We start from the raw sequence: 13,448 nt of genomic DNA on the forward strand, positions 1-13,448 counted from the left end.
CTCAGTGATAAATTGTTTTCGCTGACAAGGTCATTGTAACGACCATAGAACTTACGAAATGATGACTTTAAACGAGACTGCTCATATTCTTGTTTCATCAACTTCTTTGTCAATAATTTACCTCGATTCAGAAATTGTTCATACGGAGAGCATGCCCATGCGTATCGAATTAACTGAGATATATATACTCCGTATGCAGATGATGAAGGTATATTGCTGCATAAGTAAGGGAAGTTGACGATAGAAAAGTTAAAGTCATCACGTTTATCATATAGCTTGGTTGTTAGATTGTCATTTTCAAGTAAAATATCCAAGTATGAAACAGAAGTATCAGACTCTGTTGTATCTTTTATCTCAAGATCACCAGGATATATTGTATTGACGTAAAAATATTAATTACCATTATTAATTGACAAAACGTCATCGATATATCTAAATGTCGAGTTGATGGTCACAGCAAGTGTTTTCTTCTTTTCACGCATAAGATTTTGCATAAATTCTGCTTCATATGAATATAAAAATTAGTTTGCTTATAACGGAGTGCAATTTGTACCCATGGGAATTCCAATAGATTGTTGGAGTACCTGGTCTCCAAAACCCACAAAGATATTGTCAATCAGAAACTCAAGCATCTTCTTGATGTCAAATTCAGAATACTTATGTGTGCAATCAGAGTATGTTTTAACAAAATAATTTTGCAAATGACCAATGACGAGGTAAGTATATTTATGAGTTCCGTTTTTATTGAAGAAGCAGCTGTCAATGATAAAAGCCTGGAATTTAACTTGTCGTGGGGAATTGTTGTGTATAAAGTTGAAAAGTCTTTAAGCTGTTGATTTTTGTAAAGTCTTGTGATTTCAAAATGTCCAAAAGTTCTCTAGAATTTTTTGTATCCACATCTGATTCACACAACTTCTTGAATATATAGTTGCACAATACTCCTGAAGTTTTTCCTTCACTACTATCAATATCTTAGTGAGGAGTTACAAAAGAGGCTTGATTGACTATTTACTGAACCTGCAATGTTTCTTTGTTGTAAGGATTCTTATGAAGTTTCGGAATCCAATATATATTAGGTAGTTCAAATTCATTTTGGCTCTGTGGAATATTTAAAGTATTCAAAACTGACACGTGGTTTGGAAGAATTTCTTCCTTAGATAGGGAAGTATGGGTATAAGTAGAATTACTACTTATAGAATTAAATCAAACTTCTTCTAGAATGCAATTTATATAATGAGCTTTACAAACGAAGACAATGTTGTTACCTGCTTTGTCAACAGGAACCAGTACGTACTGATCGTGTAATTTATCTAATTCCTTTTTCACTTCTGGTTTATTGAACACAGAAGAATAGATGGTTTTCATACCCCCCCCCCAATTTTTTAATACGTGAGTTTAGCATGGATCTGATACATTTAATCCATTCTGACAAGGTGTCAACGTCTCCTTTTTCATAGCTGGCCCATCGTTTGGCGTAATTTTAAACAGAATCCATAATATTTATGAAATTCCGACGCCAGTTGAAGGACCGGGGTTCCCTATATTTAGTACCTTTTAAAATAAATGATCTAAGGTCCTCATTACGAACTATATTTAAGTCACCTGTAATAACTTGTCCAGCAGGACTATAGTTATAGGGCAAAGAAGAATATGAACACGAAAGAGCATCATGTTTTAGATATTCAGTATCAAGGCCATATAAAGTGTTTTTGTAATTGAAAAGTTTGGAAGCAATGGTCGATGTATATTTGTAGGAAATACAAGGTGTAGTCTTGTAGTTGAAATATGGTGGAATACAAGACTGGACCCTTTTGTGATTTAGAATATTACTTATATTTACCGCGTCAATTCCTTTATTGGCATATTGAAGTTTAAGGAAAAGACAGATTGATTTAACTGCATTTTCTTCCGAAAAACGTGCGGGTTTAAAAAGCCTATGACATGCAATATCCATCATCACAGATCCGAGTCTATATTCAGGTGACGAGGAATCTAAAATCGGATGTCCCCTGGCCTTTTCAAGAAGCATACGTCCGTCTACACCGGTGTCGACTGATTTCACTGAACAGCGACGATGTCCTTCCCTTTATATAGGGATCTGCAGGTATAGCAATTCTCAGAATGAATTGGCAGACACATTTCATTTACGAATCGTGTTCAGCTTTAATACATTTCACCAATGTCGAACAGTGCCATAGTTTACTCATTGTACAGCAATGTAAAATCCGGATATATCTCGATATTTTGGAATTTACAAAAAAGAATTTCTCACTTATACGTAATTTTGGCGAAGAACAGGATTTGAGGTATTTTACCCTATCCATTCTTAGAGCGTTTTAATGCAACAGACAGTCTCTCAGTGCACACATATTTCGAAGGATTTTACTTAATTCAGACATTAAAGTAATTATAGACACTCGCACAAACGACATAGAACTAGATCGGTAAATGGTCCTAAATCGCCGAACGAAAATGCACAAGAAGTTGACATTCTGTGTGTGAGGCGGAAAAGTGGATGACCAACTAAGCAAAATAAAAAGACGTGAAGGGTAACCTTCACGCAAACAAATCCTAAAACTAAAATTTGAAATCAAAAGATTTTTCAAAAATCAACAGCTTAAAAAATTACGATTTTCCAACTTTATACACAACAATTCCCTACGACAAATTAAAATCCAGGCTTTTTGATATTATTGACAGCTGCTTCTTTAATAAAAATGGAACTCTTTAATTTACTTACCTCGTCATTGGTCATTTGCAAAATTATTTTGTTAAAACAGATTCTGATTGCACACATACGAGGGTTGTCCGTAAAGTTCGTGGACAAGCTTAGAATTGAATAAAAGTTGCGTCATTGATATTTATTATTGAAGAATTACTCGAATTGAATCACGTTTTATACTTTATTCATGTATACAGGTACATAACCACATGCTTCCACTCTGACAGTCCATGCACGTACTACTCATGCCGGATACACACTGACACCTGACCCACACTACGAACCATAACTCTAGCACACAAACTCTTACACACAAGTGACACAATACAAAATAGAGTTACTTCCCTTAACACTGTAACATAATATCAATACACTACAATACCCCCTTTTCTAAGAATAAACTTTTACACTTCTCAAAATAAATGAATTACTGAAAAGAAATTACTGTCCAACATATCATTAGAAAACATTTACAATTTACAGTCTCAGATATAGAAAACTTACAGTCAATAACATTCACACGGAAATATTTCACAGTTCGAAGTCCTTAAGACGTTGCGGTAGTTTCCTTATACGGGTAGACCTTCTAACGCTCGGAGTTTCTGGAGCAGCAGACGGAACATCATCACTATTAGCACTAGACTCAACACTCGGTTCACTAAGATCACTCGGATTCTCTGGAATATCGGACACACTTTCCGGTTCCTGATATTTTTTCACGAATTCTCTATTTCGCTTCACTAACACTCCCTCTGGTGATTTAACAACACAGCTGTTTCCGGTTTTCTGTACGAGTGTATACGGTTCCACGTGATATGGTGTATCCATTTTGTCCTTGGTCGCTTTCTTCAAGAGGACTGAATCTCCTAGCTCCAAATCAGACTCCTGTGCATCACGTTTCTCATCGATATAAATCTTGTTCCTGTATTTAGAATACGCATCCTTATCGTGCACTCCCTCATCATAGTCGTTTTCTTGAAGATTCTCCACTTGCGGTAGCTTTGTCCTCAGCTTACGACGGAACATCAATTCCGCAGGTGGTACTCCTGTCGTAGTATGAGGAGTCGTTCTGTATGCAAATAGATATTTGCGGATTTCGGTCTTCCAATTCTTAGACTCGGCTTGTGCAATCCGAATTCTTTTCATCAACGATCTGTTTTGTCGTTCTACCTCCCCGTTTGCGGACGGATGTAACGGTGTAACTGCTCGGTACTTGATACAGTTATCTGTCAAGTAATCCTTGAATAACTTAGATCTGAACTGGGGTCCATTATCAGAAGTTATTTGTAATGGAAGTCCATGTCGACAAAACATTCCCTCCAGCGAATCAATGATTTTCTCACTTGTAATATCCTTGGTAACTTCAATCTCATAGTATCTGCTGTAATAATCAACAACAACTAACACATACTGTCCAGATGTTAATGGTCCAAGAATATCAATGCCCAATTCTTGCCATGGCCCTGTTGGTAATGGAGTAGGACTGATTGGTTCCGGTTTCGGAAACGCACTGGTAATCTGACATCCGTGACACGATTTCACATACTTCTCCACTTCCTTGTCCATCCCAGGCCACCACACTTTAGTACGTAACTGCTGTTTCGTCCCAACGATTCCTAGATGACCCTGGTGAGCTGACTGTATACACTGCTTCCTCAGATTTCTTGGAATCACTATTCTGGATCCACGTAACACCACGTATCCAATACAACAAAGTTCATCTCGGAATGGGTAATAATCAACACATGATTTATCCCACTTCCCCTCTTTGATGAATTTCTGAACTCGAATAAGTTCTTCATCCCTCCTTGAGGCTTCTTCTACTTCTCGAGTCGACAGTGCCTGAGGGGTTGCCTCCCTTGCAATAAATTTCACATATTGCTCAGTGTCTCTTGAATTACTGTTTTCTACAGGTGTCTTATCCACCAAACGTGATAACGCATCTGCGATATTCTGATGTCCAGGTGAGTAACGTACTTTGAAGTTGAAAGCCATAAGTTTTAATAGCCATCGTTCAATCCTTGCATTAGGTCTGGATTTTCTTCCATAAATCACTTCTAATGGTTTGTGATCTGTGACTAATTCAAAATCCACCCCGTAGAGATAGATATGGAACTTCTCACATGCCCATACGACTGCTAAAGCTTCTTTCTCGATTGTCGAATAATTGCGTTCTGCCGCTGACAACATACGACTGGCATAACTGATGACCCGTGTTTCACCTTTGTTGACTTGAAGTAAGACTGCTCCTAGGCCTACATTACTAGCATCTGTCACTAACTGAGTTTTTTCTGCATCTAATCTGTAATGTCCCAAAGTTTTCACATTTGACAAACAACTCTTTAAAGTGTCAAAGCTTTTCTTCTGTTCGGCTGTCCAAACAAACTTCACATTTTTCTTTGTCAGCTTTCTGAGTGGTTCCGCCACAGTAGCAAGATTTGGTATGTAACGAGCACTAAAGTTTACCAGTCCGAGGAAACTTTTCACTTCTGATCCATTTGTCGGCTCTTTAGCATTGAGTAGTGACTTGATCCTTTCACTAGTCGGTCCTATACCATTCTTTGACAAGACATGTCCCATGAACGTTATCTTGTTCATCCTAAACTCACACTTGTTTAGATTTAGTGTCAGACCTTTATCTTTGAGTCTCTGTAAGGCTTTGCGAAGTCGCTCATCATGCTCTGCTTTGTCACGACCATAGATTACGATATCGTCCGATATATTCTGTACTCCTTCACAGTCATGAAACACTTGTGAAATCACTTGTTGATATTTCTCTGGAGCTGATGAAATACCAAACATCAGTCTCTTATATCTGTAGAGACCTTTGTACGTAACGAATGTAGTGATCTCCCTTGACGACTCTTCCAGCTCAATTTGATGGTATCCACTTCTAAGGTCTAACTTACTAAACACTTGGCTACCATTCACCATGTAGAGTATGTCATCCACTGTCGGAATAGGATGCCGTTCACGAATAATGGCAGCATTGGCTTGCCTCATGTCGACGCACAATCTAATGTCACCATTGGGTTTCGGTACAATTATGACTGGACTGACCCACGGTGTAGGATCATTAACTCGTTCAATGATATCCTGAGACTCAAGTTCGTCCAACTGTTCTCCTACTTTATCTCGCAAACTGTATGGAATTCTGTACATGCTTTGAGCTACTGGCTTCACATTTTTGTCAATATGTAACTTCAACTTAAAGTCTTTGAGTTTTCCAATACCTCGAAAACACTCAGAATATTCATGAATAAAGTCAGTTGGTTGAACTGTGTTTACTCCGAGTTTCAAAACTCCCAAGTTCATAGCTGTGTCTTTGCCCAGTAACGCTGGTCCTGTACCATTTAGTACAAAGAACTCCTCTTCCCTACTATTTCCATTTTCATGAATTGATGTTTGCGCTCTGAATTTACCCAATAATTTCAACGGTTCTGTAGATCCGTAAGCAAAAAGTTTTTTTTCACACTTCTCTGAGTGACACTTGATACGGTTCTTCTTAAGATATTCCCAGAGTTCTTTATCAATAATGTTAGCTGATGCACCACTATCAATGACAAATTCTACAGGATTTCCTCCTAGACTGACTTTTACTTTGTCTGATGATGTATGTCCTGTTTTCAAACTGAACACGTATACTTCTGAGTCGGAATCCACTTCAGAATAATCCACTTTGTTAATTTTCCCACCTTTGGTTGGTTTGCCTTTTCCTGGTTTCTTTGTTAAACAACATTTAATAAAATGTCCAACTTTTCCGCACTTCCGACATTCCTTATTCCGAGCAGGACACGATACGTCCTTTGCAAAATGCCCCTCTCGTCCACAACGAAAACACTTCTTGTCCTGAAATCTGTGTTTCTGTTTGTCAGTTTTTTCACGATGTCCCTGAATTCTGTTTACTAACGCCACAATTTCAGTGTCCATATGCCTAGCCTGTGTTTCAGTCATTTCAAATGTAGCTGCTATTGTCCTCAATTGCTCTAAAGTTAAGTCTTTTCCTTTCTCTAACAACTTGGCTCTTATCTTGTGAGACCTGCACTTTTCAATCACTTGATCCCGAATTTGCTCATCTTGATTTGTGAAGTCACAATACACAGCCTGTTGCCGTAATTTTGTGATAAACTGTTCTACTGTTTCAGTCTCAGTTTGCAGAATTTTCCTAAAAACATATCGTTCATACGGAACGTTGACTTTGTTCTCGAAGTGTTTATCTAAGGTTTTCACAGCTAACGTATACACATTGTCATTTTCACCTGCTTGTTCAACATTCAATGTATAAAAAATGTCTTAAACTTCCGGTCCAGCACAGTGCAAAAGTAATGCTTTTTTTGTTCAGCGTCACTCACCCCTTTCCCAACAGCGAAAAGCTCAAAACTTCGGTGCCACCTTTTCCATGCTTGATTTATTTGTGAAGGTTCAGCATTTGGATTAAACTTTCCAACTCCGTTGAGTTCTATTAGTGTAGCCATCTTGTAGCTTTCGTTTTCCTCGTTGCCAGTGAAGAATTACTCGAATTGAATCACGTTTTATACTTTATTCATGTATACAGGTACATAACCACATACTTCCACTCTGACAGTCCATGTACGTACTACTCATGCCGGATACACACTGACACCTGACCCACACTACGAACCATAACTCTAGCACACAAACTCTTACACACAAGTGACACAATACAAAATAGAGTTACTTCCCTTAACACTGTAACATAATATCAATACACTACAATTATTAGCATATTTTTAATACTTTACTAAATGTGAACTGAGAAATGTAAAATCTGATTCAATTTCAAATGTTTAATCAAAATTATGACTTCATAATAAGACTTAGTCTGGAGACCCAGAGCACCGCAAAATTTTAATTAAAAAATCATTTATCACTTTATAAATATCATTTGTATTTTATAAAATAATGTAGAAATTTGGATGACTTTTACATTATGAGGTTGACAAAAGTTATCACTTCAAACCTGCTAAATTTGAACATTCTAAGTGGTAAAATGGCTGAGCCATCAAAGTTAGAACATGTTAAGACGGATCGGAATTGTTCAAAAAAGGGACGTTTTAGGAATAGGTGGAGCAGTGAGCAGTGATAAAATTCTGCGTAGACATCGTATAAATACATACAAAGACCAATACATTTTGTAAACAACCGGGAAAACTTAGTAAAAGGGGCCGTATATTAGTATTTAAGTGATATATAATATTTTCGGACTGAAGGAACAGTTTACAGGATGACATGCGTGAAGGAAATCCATTATTCTGAGATTTCAGTGCTGTAGAAAATGAACTTCGTAACGCGACTTTACCTTATTTTAATAATAAAATCGTTTTTACGCAGAGAGAGGTTAGAGGATTGCAGGATATGAGACACGCATTATCAAATATTATTTTACATATGAAACCTGAACATTTTGTGCACATATTTATGACTGGTTAAAGCGACATAAGAAATGTATTGAATAAAACGGAATAAAACGGTGATAAAATTGAGAAAAGTTACATGTGCTTATGCTTTTGACGTCAGGTAACGTCAAGAATTTTCAGTTTAGTGCTCCGGGTATGAGTCTTTGTCTTTTTTAATCTGATAAAAATATAATTATTTGTGCTTTGTAGTTCTTGAAAACTTGCATGTTAATAACTTGAAACATGAATTTAATGAAAATAATAGTTTCGAATATTTTATCAATGTTTGTCAGTGATTATCAATGTTGTCCACGAAGTTTACGGACAACCCTCGTAAGTACTCTGAATGTGACATCAAGAAGATGCTTGAGTTTCTGATTGACAATATCTATGTGGTTTTAGGAGACCAGGTATTCCAACAATCTATTGGAATTCCCATGGGTACAAATTGCGCTCCGTTATTAGCAGACTTATTTTTTATATTCAAATGAAGCAGAATTTATGCAAAATCTTATGCGTGAAAAGAAGAAAACACTTGCTGTGACCTTCAACTCGACATTTAAATATATCGACGACGTATTGTCAATTAATAATGATAATTTCCATTCCTACGTCGATACGATATATCCTGGTGAGCTTGAGATAAAAGATACAACAGAGTCCGACACTTCTGCTTCATACTTGGATATTTTATTTGAAAACCCCACTAACTGTAATCTAACAACCAAGCTATATAAACGTGATGACTTTAACTTTTCTTTCGTCATTATCCCTTACTTATGCAGCAAAATACATGCATCACCTGCATACGGAGTATATATATCTCAGTTTATTCGATACGCAAGAGTATGTTCTACGTATTAACAATTTCTGAAACGAGGTAAATTATTGACTAGCAAGTTGATGAAACAAGAATATCAGCAGTCTGGATTAAAGTCATCATTTCGTATCGGTAAATTCTATGGTCGATACAATGACCTTGTCAGCAAATACAATTTTTCATGAGTCAAATGCTGACTGACGTTTTTCATACCAATTGTTAGTCCAATGTTTATACATTGAATTGTCGACGAATTTTTTTCCGTTATTTTCCGATCATGACAACGAGCACACGGCAGGTGTGACCGGTCAGCTAGGGATGCTTACTCCTCCATTGCATCTGATCCGACCTCTGATGTTTCAGAGGTCCCTGTTTGCTCTGCTCTTATTTTGTATATTGTTTAATGGACTTTGAGATTGAATACTGTTCGTTATCTCTATATCCTTCTTCACCGAGGTTCCAATATACAAAAAAGGACTTTATCTTAGTGCACTTAGTTATTCCGGGTATTTATCGGTATATATAAGAGCGTTCTGCAGAAAGCTGTCAGTTGCCAGGGGAAGCGCATGAGAGATGGTCGATAATGGCCTAATAACGACCAAGTTCGGTGGAGTGTAATGACAATTGTAGTTCAGGTGTTTAGTTTACTGGGTTTACATATTTTTACTCTTCACGGTAGCTCAGTCGGTATTGCGCTCGCTTCGTGATCGGGAGTTCGTGAGTTCAAATTTTGGCCGCAACTGACCTTAGTCGATAAAACATTGGTAGCAAATGTTCCTTAACCATTCGTTCGGCACATGAGACCTTCAAGCCCTAGGCCCTGTGTCACAGTAGGCGCTGATACGATAAAGATTCCTCACTGCCTCAGTGCCGAGTAAAAGTCAAAATTTGAAGCCCTTAACCGGTATATGGTGATGTCTTTATTTGAGTAAAATATTCTCGAATGTGATGTAAGAAAATCAATCCATTATTAGATTCTGAAGAATCCGTACAGTTTTTTTTTTTTTGGTATATTAAAGGTAAAAATCCAAAAATATCACAAAACATTTACCGCAAGTTTCCGCCATGTTCGGCTCTTCAGGCAGTTATACAAATGTCAGATAGGATACCTGGTAACGTCAAAAGCATAAGGTCATTGTGACGTAATAATAAATAAAGGTAGCGTGAAGTTGGCGTATTAATTAATGTACAAATCTTGCACTAACTTTCACGCATTATAAAAATGAAATTTCAAAATATAAAATATACAGTATCATTTGCGATTAAGTTTGGGTTAAAAGGGGTTGAAAAAATAGTCCTCTTTTGCCAAAAGTATATTTTCGTTTTCATTTGAAAGTTAATAAAAACGGAAAATCTTAAATACAGTGGACCTTCACATATCCGGACGCCAGGTATCCGGACGCTTCACCTTCCGGACGATTTTTCTCGGGAACGGATTTTTTAACGTAATTTTGACTCATTTATCCATAATTCCGCGTTCCGTATCCGGACGGCTCTTTTTTACTACAAAATGTATTTTTACGTTATAATTTGGTTCATTTATCCGGACGGTAAATTTTTAATTTGTACTTCCACTCTTGTCAACTTTCACGCCTGAACTGAGTGATAATTGTTATCAAAACACTGTCCGGATTGACTGTTTTTACAAGACGATCAACTGTGACCTGTTATGAATGACTTACGATGATTAGTCCACAGATTAAGCTAAGTGGTTATGGTAATATACGAGAGATCGATACACAAATAAAAATAAACAAATTAACTGTGTCGGTAACAGAAAACAATTTTCTTTTCAATTATTTGGTATCTGCGAGATATTTATAATTTTAGTACAGAGCTGGTTTTAGATATTTTTCTATTTATAGGCGGGTTGACATAGTTTCATAATCTCGTTGTCTACACATGTGCAAACACAAATCGGTATTGTGTAATTTTCATCTGTAGATTGGTGGGAGTTATCATCGAAAAAAAAAACCCAAACTAAAACATTCAATCAAATTTGAATAATTTTAGACAATCAATTATTTCGCTTGGGATGATTACTGAGTGAATTTTTAATATGTCAGATTAAGCGTGGATGAGTGTTCAAATTAAAATTAGACTCGATACTGAGAGCTCGCTTGGGTGTAATCAAAGCTGCAAATGAGGGAATTCGCTTGGCTATGTTCAGCAATTTATAGGAAGAAGAAAGTAAAAATAAGCTGGGTAATTAAAAATCTGCCCATATAAGCAGCGTTATATCCAATGTTGGTCATTCTGCTCTCCAGCTTCAACTATGTCTACACCGCCGGCAAAGAGAGCACGAGTCGGCATTTCCGCCAGCTTAAAGAAAAAAATCTGTCAACGCAAAGTAGATCTTCCACGTTCTTCTTTGCAAGATTTAAGGCAGTTTGTTATTGACGAGGAGAACATCACCATAGGTATTATTAAAGACTCAATTTCTTTGTCATTTCTATGTCATTTAAATTTTTTTTTTTAATAAATTTCTAAATTTTTAAATTTATTTTCTAATTTAATTTTGACTTAATTAATTGCAGTTTTCGCGAAGCCATAGGCTGACCTTAATAAAGAGGTATGGAAAGAAATCACAGACTAAAAATTTCATATTTTAAATTGTTGATTTAAGAGATGTTATGATTCATATGAATTTGCTAATAATTTTACTTTTTTTCAGGAAAGTCCACCATTGGTGACGTCATTAAAGAAAAAGACAAGTGGCTAGCTACTCAAGCTGATTCTGAAGGCCTAACCAAGTCCAGGAACCCAAAGCATCAGCAACTAGATGACGCCCTCTATCTGTGGTTCACGGACATGTCAGCACATCACGCGGCAATCAACGATGATATGTTGCTTACAAAAGCCAGACAACTAGGTGAACAGCTTGGTGTGACAGATTTCAGTTATTCAAGAGGTTATCTTCACAGATTCAAGGGTCGCCGTGGTATCAAGCGAAAACTCTACCAAGGTGAAGCCGATAGTGCCGACATGACAGCTGTGCAGACAGGACGAGAAGATCTCCAGCATGTGCTTCAAGACTACGACCCAGAGGACATATTCAACCTGGACGAAACTGGACTCTTCTACAGACTTGGACCAAACTACACTTTAGCAACAAAGACTGTGAGTGGTACCAAGAAATCTAAAGACAGGATTACAGTTGCCCTTGCTACCAATGCTACAGGATCCACAAAGATCAGGGCATTTGTGATTACAAAAGTGAATTGTCCACGGTGTTTCGGGAAGACCTACAACCCAGAGACTTATGTGCGGTACAGACACAACACAAAGGCCTGGATGACGTCAGAGCTGTTCCAAGAGTGGCTGAGAGACTTCGACCGACAGATGCGAGTGGCAGGAAGAAATGTTATTCTACTTGTGGACAATGCTGCCAGCCATAGTCAAGGTGATGTTGTGTTGAGGAATGTGACTCTTCATTTCCTGCCTCCGAACACCACTGCCCACATTCAACCCATGGACGCTGGAATCATCAAAGCATTCAAGGCTCACTACAGGAAACAGTTGGTACATCACTACATCGAGCGTGTGGAGAAGAAAGAAGAACAAAGTGTGAATCTTCGAGAGGCCCTGCACATGGTGAAAAGAGCATGGGACAGTGTTAAAGTTTCTACGATTGTGAATTGTTACAGACATGTGCAGATCCTTCCTTCCAAGGACGATTCAGAAGAAGATGATGATGTTCCACTCTCTCGCCTTCAGTACCGCACAGATGAGGACGACGATGATGACATCCCCTTGCTACAGCTTCAGAAGAAGATGCGTGAACTGCCAGAGGCCTGCACAATGACAGCTGAGGAGTATGTTAGTGTGGATGCTGAGGAAGAAACTGGACAACACCTAACTGATGATGACATCATGACACTTGTTTCACGAGAGGAAGTCCCTGAGATTGCTGACAAGGATGATGAAGAAGAAGAAGTGCGCAAAGATGTGACCTTTTCTCAAGCTTCAGGGGGAATCAAGATGGTCATCAGTTTCTTTGAACAGACATCAACAAGTGCCACATCGATTGACATGGACAAAAGAAGAGCCTACCTTGATCATCTTTGGGAAATGCTGGACGCCATTACCTACTGCCAAGCCAGAGAAACAACACAGAAGAAAATGACCGACTTCTTCAAGCAGTAAAAAGTGAACAGATGTGTTTATAGTGCTTTTTAATTTCTGATGGACATTTTATGAATGAATGTTGAGAAACAGTGCATACATGTATGTACCAGTTACAGATTTTGTACTTGTGTAGTGTTTTTATGTACAGTGGACCTTCAGATATCCGGACGCCAGATATCCGGATGCTTCAGTATCCGGACGATTTTTCATTGGAACGAAATTTTCAAATGTTATTTTGTTTTGTTTAACTGGTGCTTCAGATATCCGGATGCTTCACATATCCGGACAAATTGACTGGGAACCAAAGCGTCCGGATAAATGAGGGTCCACTGTAGTAGTGCTTAGTTTTTAGTTTTAAGTT

At 37.6% G+C, this 13,448-nt stretch overlaps 2 protein-coding genes across 2 annotated transcripts; one reads left to right on the plus strand and one right to left on the minus strand.

Moving 5' to 3' along the window:
- Nucleotides 1–3,253: 3,253 nt before the first annotated feature.
- On the minus strand, nt 3,254–7,327 carry LOC134240113 (uncharacterized protein K02A2.6-like). The gene is made up of 2 exons (XM_062722218.1): nt 7,294–7,327; nt 3,254–6,981 (listed from the first exon to the last, which is right to left on the minus strand). The coding sequence occupies exons 1-2, from the start codon at nt 7,325–7,327 to the stop codon at nt 3,254–3,256; spliced, it is 3,762 nt and encodes a 1,253-aa protein (XP_062578202.1).
- Nucleotides 7,328–11,234: 3,907 nt separating this feature from the next.
- LOC134240116 (tigger transposable element-derived protein 6-like) lies at nt 11,235–13,105 on the plus strand. Its single transcript, XM_062722230.1, has 2 exons — nt 11,235–11,379; nt 11,634–13,105. The coding sequence occupies exons 1-2, from the start codon at nt 11,235–11,237 to the stop codon at nt 13,103–13,105; spliced, it is 1,617 nt and encodes a 538-aa protein (XP_062578214.1).
- The last annotated feature ends 343 nt before the right edge of the window (nt 13,106–13,448 follow it).

This window comes from Saccostrea cucullata, unplaced genomic scaffold, assembly GCF_032062105.1.
Source record: "Saccostrea cucullata isolate Sc308-1 unplaced genomic scaffold, CSIRO_AGI_Scuc_v1 ctg1440, whole genome shotgun sequence".
NCBI lineage: Eukaryota > Metazoa > Mollusca > Bivalvia > Ostreida > Ostreidae > Saccostrea > Saccostrea cuccullata.

Bases quoted from the DNA above. Each gene is read 5' to 3' on its own strand.
- LOC134240113 (XM_062722218.1), bottom strand. From the start codon at position 7,327: ATGAGTAGTACGTACATGGACTGTCAGAGTGGAA. The intron at 6,982-7,293 runs GTATGTGGTTAT...TTGAACAAGCAG, and splicing joins CATGGACTGTCAGAGTGGAA to GTGAAAATGACAATGTGTAT.
- LOC134240116 (XM_062722230.1), top strand. From the start codon at position 11,235: ATGTCTACACCGCCGGCAAAGAGAGCACGAGTCGGCATTTCCGCCAGC. The intron at 11,380-11,633 runs GTATTATTAAAG...ACTTTTTTTCAG, and splicing joins CGAGGAGAACATCACCATAG to GAAAGTCCACCATTGGTGAC.